The following is an 18,958-nucleotide window of genomic DNA, read 5'->3' as shown; positions in this document are numbered from 1 at the left end:
TCGCGGCGTGTCAGGGCGTTGACGCATCGGTGGCGCATCGCTATTTTGCATCCGACGCTGAAGTTGGGGGATCTGACCTTTTGACGCGTCGCAATTTTGCGGCAAACTAATCAGAGAGCGTCTCCATGGTGACGTGGGTCAGGGGGCGGGGCCGGGGAAAGCGACACTGGCGCAGCTCATAAATTCCCATAATTCCTATGGAAAGTTTCTAATTTGGAATATTTCCAAAATTCCCCAGCTTAAATTCCCATGGAAAGTTTCTGGAAATTCACCAGAAATTTTCCGCCCTTTGCAGCCCTAATCAGTACCTTTTGTTGACTTGGCTTCTTACCCGGGACCTCAGTTCCCCTTTTTCGTGCTACAAACATGTAAATGTGAAGGTACGACAACAAAGTTCTCTGAATCCTTTGAATCTTTTATTCATAGAATAAAACGAGGTGAAAGTTTTCATGAAGCCCCAAAAACAGAAGGAAGAACTTCAGAGCGGATCACAGTGTTTTCAGATTTCACAGCACGGTTCACCAAACCTTCAAACCCGTCGGCGTTCTGAGGACGGGAGAGAGGAATCGACCGTCAGGACGCTCGACTGGTTGCCATGGTGATGTGGTTGAGTCGTCGGAGCTAGCTTGCATTGAACCAGATGTTCAGCAGACGTTGATTAAACGATAAATTCGGACAGAATTCAGAAAAGACTCATAAAAACTCGATCGGTCTGCAGTGAGTGAGATGGACAAGGACGAGGACCCGGGACGCCGCCGCTAGTCGTCCTCCATCAGAGCGCCGGTGTCCTCGGTGTCCCTGTTCGTCCTGTAGTACCGCACCACCGCCACCAGGATCGCCACGGCGACCAGGAAGGCCACCGCGAACACCGCCGTGCTGACGCGGGAGGACAGCAGCGTCTGGAATCTGGACGCATCTTCAGGGGACACTGGGTGAGGGACAGGAAGAGAGGGACAGGAAGGGAGAGACAGGAGGACAGGGACAGGAAGAGAGAGACATGTCTTTAACACGGTGAGATTTTTTCACGTCCTCCCGTTAAAATAAATCAGTTTAATGAAACGTCCATGAAAACAACTCGACGTGGCAGAAAAACGGACAGGTGGACAGAGAGACAGGAGGACAGACAGAAGAGAGGACAGAGAGACAGGCGGATGGACAGAGAGACAGGTGGACAGAGTGAAGGGAGGACAGAGAGACAGATGGACAGAGAGAAGGGAGGACAGAGACAGGTGGGCAGCGTCCGTCTCACACTGACCTCTGGCGTCTCCGCGGTCCTCTGAGGTGTGTATTTGTGCATCGGCGACGTTTCCACGGTTACCGGCGGGGGCGGGGTCCGGCCGGACGAACTGCAGGGGACCCTGGGTAATCTCGTGTCCGTGGGTCTGTCTGTCCAGCCCCCTGCGGCGTCTCCTGGACGCGTCCTTCAGGCAGCCCAGAGCGCAGCGGGACGCCGGGCTGGAGACGTCACACAGCAGGACGGTGCAGGTGATGAAGACCTGCGGGGGACGGACAACGTCACCGCCGGGACAGACGCTGTAGCGCGGCTACGTTAGCACGGCTAAGTTAGCGCGGCTACGTTAGCACGGCTACGATAGCGCGGATATGATAGCGTGGCTACATTAGCGTGGTTTCGTTAGTGTGGATACGTTAGCATTGACGCGTTAGCGCGGCTACGTAAGCGGCTACGTTAGGATTGATGTGTTAGCGTGGCTACGTAAGTGCGGCTACGTTAGCGTTGCTACGTTAGCTCGGCTAGGTTAGCATAGCTACGTTAATGTGGCTACGTTAGTGTGGCTACGTAAGCACGGCTATGTAAGCAGCTACGTTAGCATTGATGCGTTAGCACGGCTACGTCAGCGCAGCTACGTTAGCGTGGCTATGTTAATGTGGCTACGTTAGCATTTTGATTTGATTTGATTTGATTTATTTATTTCATTCATTTAAATAAAACAAAAAGTGAATGCAACACACTTGCATCTGCATACTTCAGCACAGATATGAATGAAAAGGTACAGAAAGAAGCAAAAGCTGTAAATATCTGCCCCTTGTCAATTCAGAATCCTTTAAACTTCCGATGTGCGCACTGCATACAATACATAATAAAGAAACAATACATAACAAAAAAACAAGTTGTCATCATACAACACAAATTTCAAAGATGTCCTACATGGCGTCTTTGTATCTATCCATCAGAATTAGTTTCACACTCTTTTTAAAACAATGGATGGATTTTGAGGTTTTGATTTCACACTCAAGGCTGTTCCATAGATTTACACCGTGGACTGAGATACACCTTTCCTTTGGTTTAGTTCTAAACTTAGGTTTACAAAAAAAATCAGATCCTCTTAAATTATACTTACTTTCTCTCTTTTTGAATCTATTTTGCATGTTTTCTGGTCATGTTTTCTGGTGAGCTTTATACATACATTTGAGAACGTTAAGTTCAACCAATTCATTAAATTTTAATGTTCCTAATTGTAAAAAAATTGGATTTGTGTGAGCTCTGTATCCACTTCCATTTACAACACGAAAAGCACGTTTCTGTAAAATGCAAATTGGATCAAGGTAGGTTTTACATGCATTTCCCCACACTTCTATACAGTAAGTCAAATGTGGAATAATTAAGGAATTATACAACAGTAACAAAGCATTCTTATTGAGAGACTCTTTAACCTTGTGTAACACAGCAATAGTTTGGGATAATTTTGTTTTAACATGTTCTATGTGTGATTTCCATGTTAAATGTTCATCAATTAAAACACCCAAGAACTTTACTTCATGCACTTGTTCGATCTCTAACCCTTGAATGGAAAGTCTTGCACCAATATCTTTATCTTTACAAGTAAAGACCATACATTTGGTCTTGTTAATGTTTATAGATAGTTTGTTAGCATTAAACCAGTGTAATACTTTCTGAAACTCATTTCCCACTGTTTGTAACACCTCATTTATGTTTTTTCCCGAGTAAAACAATGTGGTATCATCTGCAAATAAAATACATTTTAGTACATTTGAAGCAGACACAATATCATTCACATAGAGGAGAAAGAGAATTGGTCCAAGGACTGAGCCCTGTGGTATCCCACAAGTTATATTGCAAAAGTTGGATTTTGTGTCATTAACTTCCACAAACTGACTTCAATCTTTTAGGTAACTTGCGACCCATTGATGTGCGACCCCTCTGATACCATATTTGTATAATTTTTGCAGAAGTATCTCATGGTCTAATGTATCAGATGCTTTCTGAAGATCGACAAAGATGCTTACTAAAAATTGCTTATTGTCCATAGCATTGGTGATTTCTTCAGTCAGCTCCATTAATGCTGTTGCAGTTGAATTATTTGCACGAAAACCATACTGGTTGTGACTTAAAATTTTGTATTTTTCAATAAATTTATTCAGTCTAATCACAAACAATTTCTCTAATGCCTTTGAAAATTGTGATAGCAAAGCCACGGGTCTGTAATTTGAAAAATCATTTTTATTACATTTTAAATAGTGGTATTATTTTAGCTACTTTCATGTGGTCAGGAAATAGTCCCGTGGTGAATGACAGATTACATATATACGTAAAAGGTTCAATAACAGCATCTATAATGTTCTTTATCAGCAGCATATTCATGTCTGTATAATCGTTGGATTTTTTTGTTCGCTAATTTATTCACAATTGACAAAATTTCGTTCCCATGCACTCTCTCCAGAAAAATACTGTTTACATTTTCTGCTATATTACAATCATTGTCTGTGTTTACCTTAGGAATATGCTGTGAAAAAGTTGGTCCAGTATTCACAAAGAAGTCATTAAATTCATTCACTATTTCCTCTTTACCAAAGATATCTACATTATTCTTTATGAAATAGTTTGGGATATATGATTTAGCTTTGTTTTTATGGCTGTGTTAGCATGATTATGTTAGCATGGCTACGTTAGTGTGGCTACATTAGCGTGGATACGTTAGCGAGGCTACGTTAGCAGGGCTACGTTAGCGCGGCTACGTTAATGTGGCTATGTTAGCGCAGCTGCGTCAGCATGGCTGCATTAAAGTGGATATGTTAGCATGGCTACGTTAGCATGCTAGCTGTTGTGTGAGATTTCCTTCAGGATGACCCGGCGTTGATCAGAGAGCTTCTCCTGATCTGAGGGGAAGAGGAGCCTGGTCGGTCGGGAACAGGGACTGAGCTCCGCTCATAAAACATGAAGATAACGCTGAAGTGCAAAAAAGCTGTAATTCCAGGGAAATTCCAGCAGGGGGCGATGATGCTGGTTTCTAAAAGAGCCCCGGTCTCATTGGAACCCATTCAAAAATATCGATTTTCAGAGTGCAAATCTATGGCTCTGCTCCATTGTTTAGCTCGCGGTGCTCCATCACGCTGATGATGTCATCAACGTGGGACACCACCATAGATTGTAAATTCAATGGACGGACCTTTCCTGATGTTCCCCACAGCGTTCTGAAATCCAGTTCTGAAGACTCCAGTGAGTCCAGCAGGACTTCTCCATACTGAACATTTGAAACCAGATGTAATGTGATTGGTCCAGCCTGTCACATGCTTTCATCTCGTGGCCAGAGGAGGCGCTGTGATTGTACAATTTATGCAAAACTTTAACTTGTAAAATAAAATCAACAACCTCAGCCAGAGACCAGAACCTGGTCTGGAACCGGGAGCTTTATATGTTTATTTACGGGTTCCAGTGAGACCCGGGCTTTTTTGAAACCTGCATCATCGCCCCCTGCTGGAATTTCCTCAAAATTGTGATTCTATATATTCTATATATATTTAGCGGAACACATCAGGGTTCTACCTGGTCGTGGTCTCCTGTGAACTTGAAGGCCTGGACCTGGAAGTTGAAGGAGGTCGGAGGAGACTTGTGGACCTGGAGAGTCTCGTCTCTGATGCACCTGCAGAGGAAACGAAGGAATCAGACCAAGGTTCTGTCCCGTCCCACAGGACATGGAGGATGAACCGTCCACAACACAACGTCTCCGGTGACAACAGAACCCTCCGGTTCCAGAACCAGAACCGCTTAGAGAACCATGGAGTTCACAGGCTGGTCCACTAGTTGGTGCTGTGCAGTGTTTAAGGAGGCGAAAACTCAGTCATATGGACAGAACATCCAGTCCCACTCTAGAACTACCAAGACCAGGAACCAGGACCAGGAGATCTGGACCTGGACCAGGACCAGGAGAATCTGGACCAGGACCAGAACCAGGGGAATGTGGACTGGGACCAGGACCAGGAGATCTGGACCTGGACCAGGACCAGGAGAATCTGGACCAGGACCAGGACCAGGGGAATGTGGACTGGGACCAGGACCAGGAGATCTGGACTGAGACCAGGACAAGGGAAATGAGGACTGGGACCAGGACTCTCTGAAGGAGAACCTTGTTCTGACTGTGGTTCTACTGAACATGTGCAGACGAGGTTTGGAACACAGCCGTAGTGCTCATGAGCAGCGGCATCTTTTTAAAAACTCGAAAATGGAATTAGATTTTTTGAGAGTCGGAATGTTTCCAAAACTTTATGTCTTCCCCATTTCCATGGAGACGGAGTCAGAACCGTTTCAAGAAGTTGTTTTCCACTTTTTCTATGACGACTGAAAATAGTTTCTAAAAGTTGTTCCCCTGTTTACAAGGAGACTGACAACAGTTTTAAGAAATAGTGTTGTTCCCCTGTTTCCATGGAGACTGAGAACAGTTTTAAAGAGATATTCCCGTTTCCATGGCAACTGAGAACAGTTTTAAAGAGATATTCCTGTTTCCATGGGGACTGAGAACAGTTTTAAGACGTAGTGTTGTTCCCCTGTTTCCATGGAGACGGGCTCAAAGCCTTTCCCCTCACTGAGTTCTTTTCTGGGACCGTCCGTCTGGATTTGTTTCCGGAAAGTTCCGTTGTCGTGGTTTCGCTGTGATGCGAACGGATCATGGTTTCGGAGGAGGGGGGAGGGGACCGACCCATCCTTGATGAGGTCGTAGGTCATGTTGCTCCCAGGGTCGTCGTCAGGCGTGGCGACGCACGACTCCACGAACAGCTGGACGCCGCCCAGCTCCGCCGTGGCCTGGATCCCCATGTAGACCGTCTCCATCAGCCGGACCTCCACCGGGTACCGGTCCGGTAGAACCCGCTCCGAGAAGTTCCCATCCCGGAAGATCTCGAAGGCGTAGCTGAAGCTGCCGAAGCCGGACTCGGTGAAGACGTACTCCGACTTGTGGACGGCGAAGGACGAGGACACGCTGAGCGCCTTGGGAAAGCGGCAGGAGAAGCCGACCCTGATGCTCTTCCTCCGGGTGATGACGGCGTCCGACACCTCGAACGACCGGATCTCATTCCGGAACACCATGAAGTCCCCGTCGTCCTGTCGGCAAGAAGGAAACCAATCGGATGAGCCGGCGGGGGTTCGGACCGCGGAACCGGGACGGGGTTCTGGGGATGGACTGACCTCCAGCGTGGTTCCGCAGGTGTGCAGTGACATGGCGCCCGTGATGTGCGTGGCGTTGGCGCTGAGCGAGCAGTTGGGGTCCTGCAGCCGCAGGAAGTTGACGTCGATGCCGGGCATGGACGCCTTCTCCAGAACCACCGCCATCTTCCCGTCCCAGCAGCGGACCGACGCCTTGCCTGGAGACACCGGACAGCCAATCACACGCCGCCGCCGGCCAGGAGAGCCAATCACAGGCCGCCGCCGGCCGGGAGAGCCAATCACACGCTGCCGCCAGCCGGGAGAGCCAGTCATCATCCGGGGATGAGAGATTATCCAGGAGGCAGAACTCACCGTGGTCAGCCGGTGTATCGGTCACCATGACGACAACACACCTCATTTCTGATTGGCTGAGAAGGAAATTAAAAAGTAACAGAATTAAAAACAAGAAAAGAGCATCTTCCTCCTCTACCATCAGATTATAGAGCATCTTCCTCCTAAAATCCAGATTGTAGAGCATCTTCCTCCCTCCAGCGGTGGGATGGACTCACGTCTGGTTGGTCTGTGCTGTGAAGCAGAGGGGGACGTCTCTGTGGACGTCTCCCTCCTGGGGCGTCCAGCTCAGTGTCAGCTCTGCGTCCCCCGCCGTGTCGTCTCTGATCGCCTTGGTAATGTTCTGCGGGCCGCTCACCTGGAAGTCCTCGACGCTGCAGACAGACGGAGCGGTCAGAATGAGGACGTCCTCAGATGCAGAGGGGGATTGTGGGTAATGAGGGTACCTGGCCCGGAGAGCCTGGACTGGAGCGTACAGGTGGACCGTCTCACCCACGGCGGCTCGCAGGACCTGACCGTGAGACGGCGTCTTGGACAGGAAGACCGGCTGCTGTCCACCAGCCTCACAGCTCGGGAGAGAGTCCAGAACTGAAACCAGAGACCAGCAAGTCCTCAGACCGGAGACCAGCAAATCCAGAGACCGGAAACTAGCAAGTCCGCAGACCGGAGACCAGCAAGTCCTCAGACTGGAGACCAGCAAGTCCTCAGACCGGAGACCAGCAAGTCCTCAGACCAGAACCAGCAAGTCCTCAGACCAGAGACCAGCAAGTCCTCAGACCGGAAACTAGCTAGTCCTCAGACCAGAACCAGCAAGTCCTCAGACCGGATCGGTTGTCTTCCAGTCTATGAACTGAGCCTGGTTCTACAGGGTTCCGTTGTGGGACAAGGACCAATTGATCCAGATCCACTCCTGGAATCTGGATCCATTTGGTATGATGATAAATGGGTGGTAACTGAGAGGAGGGACGACTGTTGGGGGAGGTGTGTGATCTGAGTGTTGTTGCGGCTGTAGCTGTACTGCTGTACGATGGTTCATTCTGGTATCAGTCCACACTGATCAGTTTAAATCAGTGAAGCGTTGTATCCAATGTTGTTTCACTGAGACAGAGTGAAGTTGTTGTTTCACCGTGACGGAATGAAACATATCAGCTGTTGTTTCACGGTGACGGAGTGAAGCGCTGTATCTGCTGTTGTTTCATTGTGACAGAGTGAAGCACTCTATCCATTGTTGTTTCACTGTGATGAGTGAAGCTGTTGTATCGGCTGTTGTTTAACTGTGACGGAGTGAAGCGTTGTATCTGCTGTTGTTTCACTGTGACAGAGTGAAGCTGTTGTTTCACCGTGACGGAGTGAAACGTATCAGCTGTTGTTTCACCGTGACGAAGTGAAACGTATCAGCTGTTGTTTCACGGTGATGGAGTGAAGCTGTTGTTTCACTGTGACGGAGTGAAACGTATCAGCTGTTGTTTCACCGTGACGGAGTGAAGCTGTTGCTTCATTTTGATGGAGTGAAGCATTGTATCGGCTGTTGTTTCACAGTGACGGAGTGAAACGTATCAGCTGTTGTTTCACGGTGAGGGAGTGAAGCTGTTGCTTCACCGTGACGGAGTGAAGCTTTGTATCTTCTGTTGTTTCATTGTGACAGAGTAAAGCACTGTATCCATTGTTGTTTCACTGTGATGGAGTGAAGCTGTTGTATCAGCTGTTGTTTCACCGTGACGGAGTGAAGCGTTGTATCTTCTGTTGTTTCACTGTGACGGAGTGAAGTGTTGTATCGGCTGTTGTTTCACCGTGACTGAGTGAAGTTCTTGTTTCACTGTGACGAAGTGAAGGTGTTGTTTCACCATGACAGAGTGAAGCATTGTATCAGCTGTTGTTTCACCATGACGGAGTAAAGCTGTTGTTTCACTGAAATGGAGAGAAGCGTTGTATCAACTGTTGTTTGACTGTGACAGAGTGAAGCATTGTATCAGCTGTTGTTTCACCGTGACACAGTGAAGCGTTGTATGTTCTGTTGTTTCACTGTGATGGAGTGAAGTGTTGTTTCACCGTGACGGGGTGAAGTGTTGTTTCACCATGACGGAGTGAAGCGTTGTATCTTCTGTTGTTTCACCGTGACGGAGTGAAGTGTTGTTTCACCATGACGGAGTGAAGCGTTGTATCTTCTGTTGTTTCACCGTGACGGAGTGAAGTGTTGTTTCACCATGACAGAGTGAAGCGTTGTATCTTCTGTTGTTTCACCGTGACGGAGTGAAGTGTTGTTTCACCATGACGGAGACTCACTGTCGACTGTGAACTGCAGCTTGACTTTGCACAGCGGCTGTTGCGAGGAACCGGACGCTCGGTGGGAAACGGTCAATCCGTCCTCGTAGCTCACGGTCAGGTTGTCCACCGGAAAGTCCTCCAGCATCACTTCAAACACGTGGACGCCTATCTGCACTTCGCCTGTCCGGCTGATGGTACAGGCGGTCTGAGGACCGAGGACAAGGACAGAAAACAGCACTGGGTCATTGTTGTTGTTGTTGGTGCTGCAAGTGTTGGTCTTGCTGCAGTTAGTGTTGTTGTTGTTATTGTTGGTTTAGCAGTAGTAGTAGTAGTTTTTGGTCTTGTTGAAGTTAATGTTGTATTTCAGCGTTTTGTTGTTGCTGCTACTGTTGTTGTTTTACAGTGTTTGGTGTGTTTGGTGTAGTTACTGTTGTTCGTTTAGCAGTAGTAATTGTTCTTGTTGATCTTGCTGGTATTAGTGTTGTTGTATTACAGCGATCTGTTGTTGTTGTTGTTGTTGTTTCATAGTGTTTGCTGTGTTCGTTATTATTTTTGTTGGTTTAGCAGCAATAGTAGTAGTTGTTGTTGTTGAACTTACAGGTATTAGTGTTGTTGTATCACAGTGTTCTGTCGTTGTCATTGTTGTTGTTGTTTTACAGTGTTTGCTGTGTTCGGTGTTGTTCTTGTTATTGTTGGTTTAGCAGTAGTAGTTGCTGTTGTTGGTCTTGTTGAAGTTAATGTTGTATCACAGTGTTCTGTCGTTGTTGTCATTGTTGTTGTTGTTTTACAGTGTTTGCTGTGTTCGGTGTTGTTCTTGCTATTGTTGGTTTAGCAGTAGTAGTTGCTGTTGTTGGTCTTGTTGAAGTTAATGTTGTATTACAGCGTTCTTTTGTTGTTGTTGTTGTCTTATGGTATTTTCTGTGTTCAGTGTTGTTGTTATTGTTGTTGGTTTACCAGTAGTAGTAGTTGTTGTTGATCTTGCTGGTTTTGGTGTTGGTGTATTACAGCATTCTGTTGTTGTTTTAAAGTGTTTGCTGTGTTCAGTGTTGTTATTGTTGTTGGTTTAGCAGTAGTAGTTGTTGTTGATCTTGCTGGTGTTGGTCTTGTTGGAGTTGTTGTTGTTGTTTTAAAGTGTTAACTGCGTTCGGTGTTGTTATTTTTGTTGGTTTAGCAGTAGTAGTAGTAGTTGTTGAACTTGCTGGTGTTAGCAGAGGTGTCAAGAAAGTACTTTCCCATGCCATGTTTTTGTTGTGCCCAGTCAGTTAACAAAGGGCTGGGCTGATTTGAATCACCCGCAACAAACAGTTCTGGGCCCAGGTGATCACAATCAGCCCAGCTCTTCGAGAACTGACTGGGTACATGGAAAACATGGCATGGGAAAGTACTTTCTTGACACCTCTGGGTATTAGTGTTGTTGTATGACAGTGTTCTGGGGTCTATTTCACCAAGCAGGTTTACAGAAAACTTTGTGTTGAATAACCCGGAAATGAGGGAAACTCTGAGATTTCCATTCCACAAAGGGAGAGAACCAGAGACAGAGGAGTAACTCTAGCCAGTTCCACTAGGAGAGGGAACTTAACCTGTCGCTCAGTTACCGCAGTAACACACTCCGTGACTCTAACCTGGTCGGAAGCAGGTTTTTCTCAGTCAACCCTGAAGTTTCTCTCTGGCTCCGCCCCCTTTCAGCCACACGCTGCTGTTCCATTTCCTCATTCATTCAGTCAGCTGGCGAGTTTTTGTGTAGCTGTCAAAATTTCATGTCCTTTTATCAGCGATCCTGCAGATGAAGGAGCGGCATTACTGCAGCGGGAACTGAATATTCGTCGGGAGATTATTTACAGACCGCGCAGAGATGTTTTGGCGTTTCCGGACGGTACCGCTTCACGTCTCAATCCGCTACATTCACAATCTTATCCGTCCATACATTTGCAACATAACCAAACGTAGTTGCACACTCACATCCCAGCAGATATTGTGTGTTGCGCTGCGGTTCATCGCAAAAGGGAGTTTTTTATATAACACTGGAGATGCAGAGCACTGAGGAGTTTAAATCACCACCATCATCACCACCACAGCAAATAAAAGACATGACACACATTTCATTTTGTCTTCTTTATTTCCTACAAAATAAATAAATAAATACATAAATAAATACATAAATAAATACATAAATAAATAAATAATAAAAATAAAGGATTTAGTTCATGTTCCAATAGTGAACATAATTCACTGTGACCATGAACCCACCTGCAACTTGTGCTCCAGTATCTCAATTTCCAATTTCGTCTTCTTCATCTGGAGGTCCAGATCCTGCTGCTCTTTAAAGGTATACTGGAGGATCCTTAGAACCAATCAGAATTGTATGGTTCCAACTTGTGATTGGGCAGTCATAATGCCAATCAATGTGGGAACGTGTTTGCGTGATGACGTATCATATCGAGTCACCGCCTCTGTGTGCGCGCTTGTTTCGAGCCGCGCATTGTTTAGGAAGTGACATGCAGCGGGAGCAACCATAGCAGAAGCAGAAGCCACAGAAGCGGCTTGTTCCCCCCGCGAACACCTCCGAACAGGGCCACCGGGAGGTTCGGGAGGTTTCCCGAACAGCCGGGAAGGCAGTCACAAGCCCCCCCCCGACTGGTCACGACGTGGGGAAGTTTCAGCTGGACAGGTAACCTGCTGATTATCCCATTCTAATGTGTTTCTGCTGCATAAACAGACACTGCTTTACGGATCGTATTCTTATGGATGATTGGAAGAAGAGTCCCACATGATTACAGATGCATTTCAATCATATGCGGAAAGACGATTCTCCAGTGCGCGGATGTAAACAAACTGACATGCGGCTGACGTGCGCGCTCCCACAGTCCTCATGGGGAGGGAGCCGCGCATGCGCAGTGCTCCAAAAATGGCAAATCAGCCATGTTGTATGAAATCTGCGGAGAATCCTCCAATATACCTTTAAGGGATTTCTCTATCTTGTTAAGTAAGTGGATTTTGTAAATGTCTGTGACTGCTAACTGGGAATACATAGAGGACATTAAATTATCCAGCTGCACATGAACTGAATAAAATGAACCTCTGGTGTTTACTGAACATCATCTCACAGTGTTGATCTGTGATGTGGAAGTTGAGGGACCATCCTGCTGCTGACCAGCCATGATCTGTTAAAAAGGATGACAATGTTGAATATTTCAGTGTCGGCTAAATGTCAAGCTCTATGTTCCACAGGAGTATTCAGAGTTTTAATAGGAAGAGAACAATCAGTAACGTACCTCCATATGACTTTCTGGATCCTCTGTGAAGGCAGCAGGCACGGTTTCATCCTCCTCATCCTGGATAAATAACATCTTTCAGTATATCTGCGTATATTTTTCCAAACTAATATTTGGCAAAAATATTCTGAGTATTTCCTGCTGACAGTTTCAGGTTGGTTGTAGCATGAAGGGGCTCCAGCAGGCAGAGAGAACCTTCACAATCTGGGCCAAAAGAAGAAAAGAACATGAAAGACAAAATGAATATTTGTATCAATAACATTTTTAAAATATTATACTCAAATAATAGATAATAATATTAGATTAAATACGATTAATCATTTAACATAACATGATATAGATGTGTGACATAAAACAACTGAACAGTCCATCAGCCACTTAGTATTTATGCCACTTTACAATGTTAAACATGCTTAAAATGATGAACCTCAGTGAGATTATGCCGAGGTCTTTTGAACAATGTTTGTATATTTCATCTTTAGCTGCGGCCGTGTGGATTCCCCGTGGATTACACCTAAATGAAATACCTTAACTGGTGACCATTCAAACAGTTTCCCTGTAATAATATTTAATATTTATTAATATTCTGATATAAAGGAATACATTTAAACTTACTCATTGACAGGGGCAGCAACTTTCTGCCACGGCATCTCCCTTGCTGCTGCAGCGGTGTTGCATTTTTTTTCTAAAAACATGTTCCACCTCACCATATGTCGCTCTCCACTTCTCTGTTGCCATGGTGACTCGTCGAATCGGTGCTCCATTAATGCTGGGTTTTTATAGTTGTCGTGCACGTGCTAAACTCCAGGTGAAACGACTTGAAGTTGAGTAATCCAACTCAAATCAGCTGTTGTGTAACCGAAAACCCAGCGTTTTCCCTTCAGAGGAGATCCACACAGAGTTCAGGATTTCACTCAGTTTTTTCAACCTGCTTGGTGAAATAGAGCTCAGGTCTTGTTGGAGTCAGTGTTGTTGTTGTTGTTGTTATTGTTGTTTTACAGTGTTTGCTGTTCAGTGTTGTTGTGTTGTGTTCCATTGTTTTCTGTGTTCCAGTCTTTGTTTTGTTGATGTTTCAGTGTTTGTTCTTGCGTGACACTGTCGTTGTGTTGTAACGCTGTTGTCACGGTGTACCTGGTCCAGGGTGAAGTTGGAGGGCGCCGCCGTTTCGTTGGCATAGCGACACCTGACGCTGTCGCCATCCGGGTCGTGAGCCAGGAGGCGGAGCTGGGAGAAGCAGTTCTGAGGGTACCTGAGGAGGAAACAGCAACGCTTCACCGTACGGACGCCTGTTGTCAACGCGAAACACACTTCAGTGCAAACACTCTCACAATAACACACATCTGAAAATCACACACAGATCAGACACAGGTAGAAATGAGGAGGTATAACAGTGGTTACCTTAGCGACGACACGGCGGCGGTTACCGGGCAACGGTTGATGGACTTGGAGTCGGACCGGGTTCCGAGATCGAGCTCCGCCCCACTGGTCCAGTGCCTGATACCCGCAACGTTAGAAACCCAGCAGCAACCCGAGTCCCTGGAGGACGCACGCACACACACACACACACACACACACACACACACACACACACACACACACACACACACACACACACACATTAATTTGATATTATGTCACTTCCTCGTACTTCTCGTTTGATAAACATCACTCGTCTTTGAAGAACCAGTAAATCTGCTTCAGGAATCTGAAGCTCGAGGAAACAGCCGGGAGGAGACAACGTCTGCTGGGAACCGAAACGCCTCCCAGTGAAACAAACGCACCTGGACACAGCTGGCTGTTCATAAAACAAACGCACCTGGACACAGCTGGCGGTCAGTAAAACAAATGCACCTGGACACAGCTGGCTGTTCATAAAACAAACGCACCTGGACACAGCTGGCTGTTCATAAAACAAACGCACCTGGACACAGCTGGCGGTCAGTAAAACAAATGCACCTGGACACAGCTGGCTGTTCATAAAACAAACGCACCTGGACACAGCTGGCTGTTCATAAAACAAACGCACCTGGACACAGCTGGCTGTTAATAAAACAAACGCACCTGGACACAGCTGGCTGTTCATAAAACAAACGCACCTGGACACAGCTGGCGGTCAGTAAAACAAATGCACCTGGACACAGCTGGCTGTTCATAAAACAAACGCACCTGGACACAGCTGGCTGTTCATAAAACAAACGCACCTGGACACAGCTGGCGGTCAGTAAAACAAATGCACCTGGACACAGCTGGCTGTTCATAAAACAAACGCACCTGGACACAGCTGGCTGTTCATAAAACAAACGCACCTGGACACAGCTGGCTGTTAATAAAACAAACGCACCTGGACACAGCTGGCTGTTCATAAAACAAACGCACCTGGACACAGCTGGCGGTCAGTAAAACAAACGCAGCTGGACACAGCTGGCTGTCTCAGATGTTCACAGATGTTCTCCAGGTGTGAGGAGGAGAACGGCAGACTCACGTCAGGGCCAGGCTCCGGGTTCCGCCGGTTCTCCTGACGGTGACGGTGGATCGTCCCTCAGACTGGCACCAGCGTCCCCGTCCCGGGTCGTCCCGGTCCGTCTGCAGGACGCGGAACTTGTCCAGGCGGCTGCAGACGTCGTCCCGGCAGGAGAAGGAGGACTCGTCCTGACAGCTGCTCCGCCCGTTCTGCCGGCTGAAGAACGTCACCTGGACCGCAGCAGGAACCGGGGAACCCGTTTAGAACCTCGCTCACGCTGCAAACGGAGCCCAGCAGCAGAGAACGAGGCTCTGGGGGGATGGTTCTCTGGAGAACCGAACCAGAAGGTTCTCACACTTTAAATTTCATCTCTGACCAGACTTTAAAGCTCGTGTCCGGAGTTTTGAAAGAGAGAGGTTTTTTTTTTAATCCGAAGTCTCAGGCTCCGCCCTCCCTCTGCTTTCATGAGCGACCAAGCCACGCCCCTTTAATTGTGCACGCTATTATCTGTCGGGTGAAAATGAGAGCCTCTGAGTCCTACAGCATCCTCCATGTTGAGCTGTTTACGGTGGATGTTCAGCAGACAGTAGATATATCCGAGGTGAGCGCGGCGGCTGCTGATAGCTAACTCTCCTCTGCTGGGCGAGCGGCCGTGCTCTCTGGCTGCTCCACACCTTGATTGACAACACGAGAATGTGGAAGCTCGAAATCTATTGGCTGACGCTGACTGGTGCTTTTTCAGATAACATGGGGGTCTATGAGACGAAGGCGGAGCTCGTAAATAAATGTTTATATTGCTTTATGCTAATATTATATTGTAGTATGGAACCAGACTGACACATTGAAGCTCTGTTGAAAAATTATACATACATTGGAAACGAACAGAAACTCCGGACACGAGCTTTAAGGTTCCATGAAGCTCAGATAGTGAGACAGCAGAACGTTCTACATGCGGTTCCAGACGAATGAAACACGACTCAGCAGGACTCCTGCAGGTTCTCCGTGTTCTCCAGAGAACCATGAAGTCAGGACACGTCAGGTTCTTCATGTTCTTCAGAGAACCGTGGAGTCAGGACACTAAAGGTTTTCTGTGGTCTAAGGAAAACCGTGGTGTCGGGACACTACTTTGGGTTCTCCGTGTTCTCCAGAGAACCATGGAGTCAGGACGTGTATACTTTGCAGTATATTGTAAAACACTTACAAAAACATGTTGGTAAATATTTCGTGCTTCATTTCAGGAACGGAAACTGAAGCTTCTGTGGAATCAAGCAGGTTAGAACCTGAAGACACGCGGACGATTTACATGAAAAACAACCGATTTCCTGCTTCCAGTTTCACACTAAAAATATTTCCTGGTCCTCAGAAAAAGAAATCATGACACCAATAATTACTGAAGGGAACCAAAATTTTTTAAAAAAAGTTTCTCTTCTGACTTTACAGTATAATAACAAGACATTTTTTAAAGTGAGTCCCAGGATTGTGTTGTTGAATTAAAAACGTGTCCTTCTTCAAAATGATTCTCCCTTTTAAGAGACTTTCTGCTGGAAGTGTGAATAAAAGTCGTTGATGTTTATTTTGAATCCAGAAATTCAATCACAGCTTTTCAAAGATGAGGTTTCGTTTGTTCTGCTGCCCCCTGCTGGCAGAGCCGCGTTACAGCAGTTTCTCAGTAAACAGTTTGAGCGCTCAGATGTTTTTGTCAGTTCATTAAAATAAAGCTGTTATTTTTCTTAACGGGGCATGATTAGATTTTCTTTTTTTAATTTCCTGTATGTGTTTGGTTATTTTTGGTCTTTTTTTTTTTTTTTTTAAAGAATCTCCTCGTGATTTAAGTAAGATGTGACTAAATGAGTGTTTTTCTTCCACATATTGAACAAACAGTTTGTCAGTAAAGTAGGTGATGCTGTGCTCGGTAATCAATCAGTAATCAATCGGTAACAGATCGGTAACGAATAAGTGATCAATCGGTAATGGATCAGTAACGGATCGGTGATTAATCGGTAACGGATCAGTAATGGATCAATAATCGATCGGTAATGGATCGGTAACGGGCTGGTAACGGATAAGTAACGGATCGGCAATCGATCAGTAACAGATCAGTAACGGATCGGTAATCGATTGTTCACGGATCGGTAATGGATCAGTCACTTATCGGTAATCGATTAGTAACAGATCAGTAACGGATCGGTAATCGATTGTTCACGGATCGGTAATGGATCAGTCACTTATCGGCAATCGATCAGTAACAGATCAGTAACGGATCGGTAATCGATTGTTCACGGATCGGTAATGGATCAGTAAATTGTCGGTAATCGATTAGTAACAGATCAGTAACGGATTGGTAACAGATCGGTAACGGGTCAGTAGCAGATCGGTAACGGATCAGTAGCAGATCAATAATGGATCAGTAGCAGATCGGTAACGGATCAGTAGCAGATCAATAATGGATCAGTAACAGATCGGTAACGGGTCAGTAGCAGATCGGTAACGGGTCAGTAGCAGATCGGTAACGGATCAGTAGCAGATCAATAATGGATCAGTAACAGATCGGTAACAGGTCAGTAGCAGATCGGTAACGGATCAGTAGCAGATCAATAATGGATCAGTAACGGATCGGTAACGGATCGGTCACGGATCTGTAGCGGATCGATAACAGATCGATAACGGATCGGTAACGGATCAGTAACAGGTCCATCGGGTCCTGCAGTGAGAGAGCGACGTACCGTCACGTCCCCGTCCCGGTTCCTCTGCGGCGGCAGGAAGTGGAGGCTGTCTCCGTAGAAGGTGAGGCTGGCGGCGGCGCCGAGCAGGACCAGCAGCACCAGGGCGACTCCGGCGGCCTCCATCGCGGTCTGAGCGATCTGGCTCCAGGACCGGCAGGCGCTCAGGAGGAGGAGGAGGAGGAGGAGGAGGAGGAGGGGCAGGGGGCGGAGCATCCTTCACCTGACTGGACAAACCTGATGCCTTCCGGCGCAGAACAAAGCGTTCACGTGTTCGATTCCCGTCTTCATTCTCGCCTGAGTTCCTGTGATTGCTCACATTGTTGGAACAGGAACCAGAACAGGATCGTCTTGAAGATCGCATTACGGAGGTTCTGATTCCTGCAGAACCAGACTCAGACGGAGGGTTCTCCTAGTCTGGTTCTGCACAAAGTATCGTCCCAGTCTGGTGCCGTTTATTAAATTCAACCTGTTTTTCTACCTGGCTTTAGCAGTTTTCCTCCTTTTTTCAAGCATTTTTTGAATTGAATTGAATTGAAAATCCTTTATTTGTCCTGCATGGGGAAATTGCAAGGTTGTAGCAGCAAAAAGAACGTAGAAAGAAAAACAGGAAAATACAAAGCCAACCATACAAGAAAAAGCTAAATACAATTTTTATGTAAAATTAGGATAGATATAATTAAATAACAGAAACAACAGAAATATACTGACCGACACAACTAAATATAAATTAAATATAATTTAAATACAAATTTAAGAGATATAATTACATAATAGATATAAACTGACAGATATAAATTAAATATAATTTACATAAAGATCTAGGACAGATATAATGAAATAACAGATATAAAGATATACATTAGCAGATACAAAGATATAATTAAGCTATACGTTTTGTTGACAATTTTAACATTTTTTGTTGTTTAAACCATTCTACCATCTTTTAAGCAGTTTCACATGCTTTTTTCCAACCATATTTAATTTGCTTCTTTTAGAAATTCAAGCCATTTCAGAATTTTTATGCCGTTCTATCGTTTTCTCCAAAATTACTTGTTTTTTGAGCGATTTTTCCCAACTTGACCTTTTTTTATAATCCCTTTTGTACCAAGAATGACGAATCATTTTGAGCAGTACTGTGTTATGTAACTGTAATGAAGATAAGTTCAGTCAGGACTTTGTGCCTTCAGATAATGAAACTTTACCAAATCAAAGCTCAGCGTGTTTTTATTCTGGTTTAAACCATCCAATCTCGGGACAAAAAGAAACATTTAAGACATTTGGTGATTTAAAAAATGTGATTTTGTTTGTGACAGACTGCTACTAATAACTTTATTTTACTTCTCCACTTGGGAGTCAAAAGTAAACAAAAAAAAACAACTCCAAAAACACACATTAATATTGAATACTGAATTCAATGAAATGTGGAGGGTAAATGATAAGAAATTGATCTCAAACTGTTTCCCTCTTCTGTACTGGAACATTTAGGGGG

At 45.7% G+C, this 18,958-nt stretch overlaps 1 protein-coding gene across 1 annotated transcript; it reads right to left on the bottom strand.

Annotated features, from left to right (window-relative positions):
• Positions 1-397: 397 nt before the first annotated feature.
• On the bottom strand, positions 398-17,606 carry LOC115400426 (zona pellucida sperm-binding protein 1-like). The gene is made up of 13 exons (XM_030108325.1): positions 17,470-17,606; positions 14,768-14,976; positions 13,684-13,821; positions 13,417-13,534; positions 9,032-9,218; positions 7,195-7,336; positions 6,967-7,122; positions 6,770-6,825; positions 6,440-6,615; positions 5,955-6,355; positions 4,805-4,901; positions 1,256-1,496; positions 398-928 (listed from the first exon to the last, which is right to left on the bottom strand). The coding sequence occupies exons 1-13, from the start codon at positions 17,590-17,592 to the stop codon at positions 759-761; spliced, it is 2,214 nt and encodes a 737-aa protein (XP_029964185.1). The 5' UTR covers positions 17,593-17,606; the 3' UTR covers positions 398-758.
• Between the last annotated feature and the right edge of the window lie 1,352 nt (positions 17,607-18,958).

This window comes from Salarias fasciatus, chromosome 1 (genome assembly GCF_902148845.1).
Source record: "Salarias fasciatus chromosome 1, fSalaFa1.1, whole genome shotgun sequence".
NCBI lineage: Eukaryota > Metazoa > Chordata > Actinopteri > Blenniiformes > Blenniidae > Salarias > Salarias fasciatus.
The sequence above is the reverse complement of the archived record's forward strand: the minus strand, read 5'-3'. Positions and strand labels throughout refer to the sequence as shown.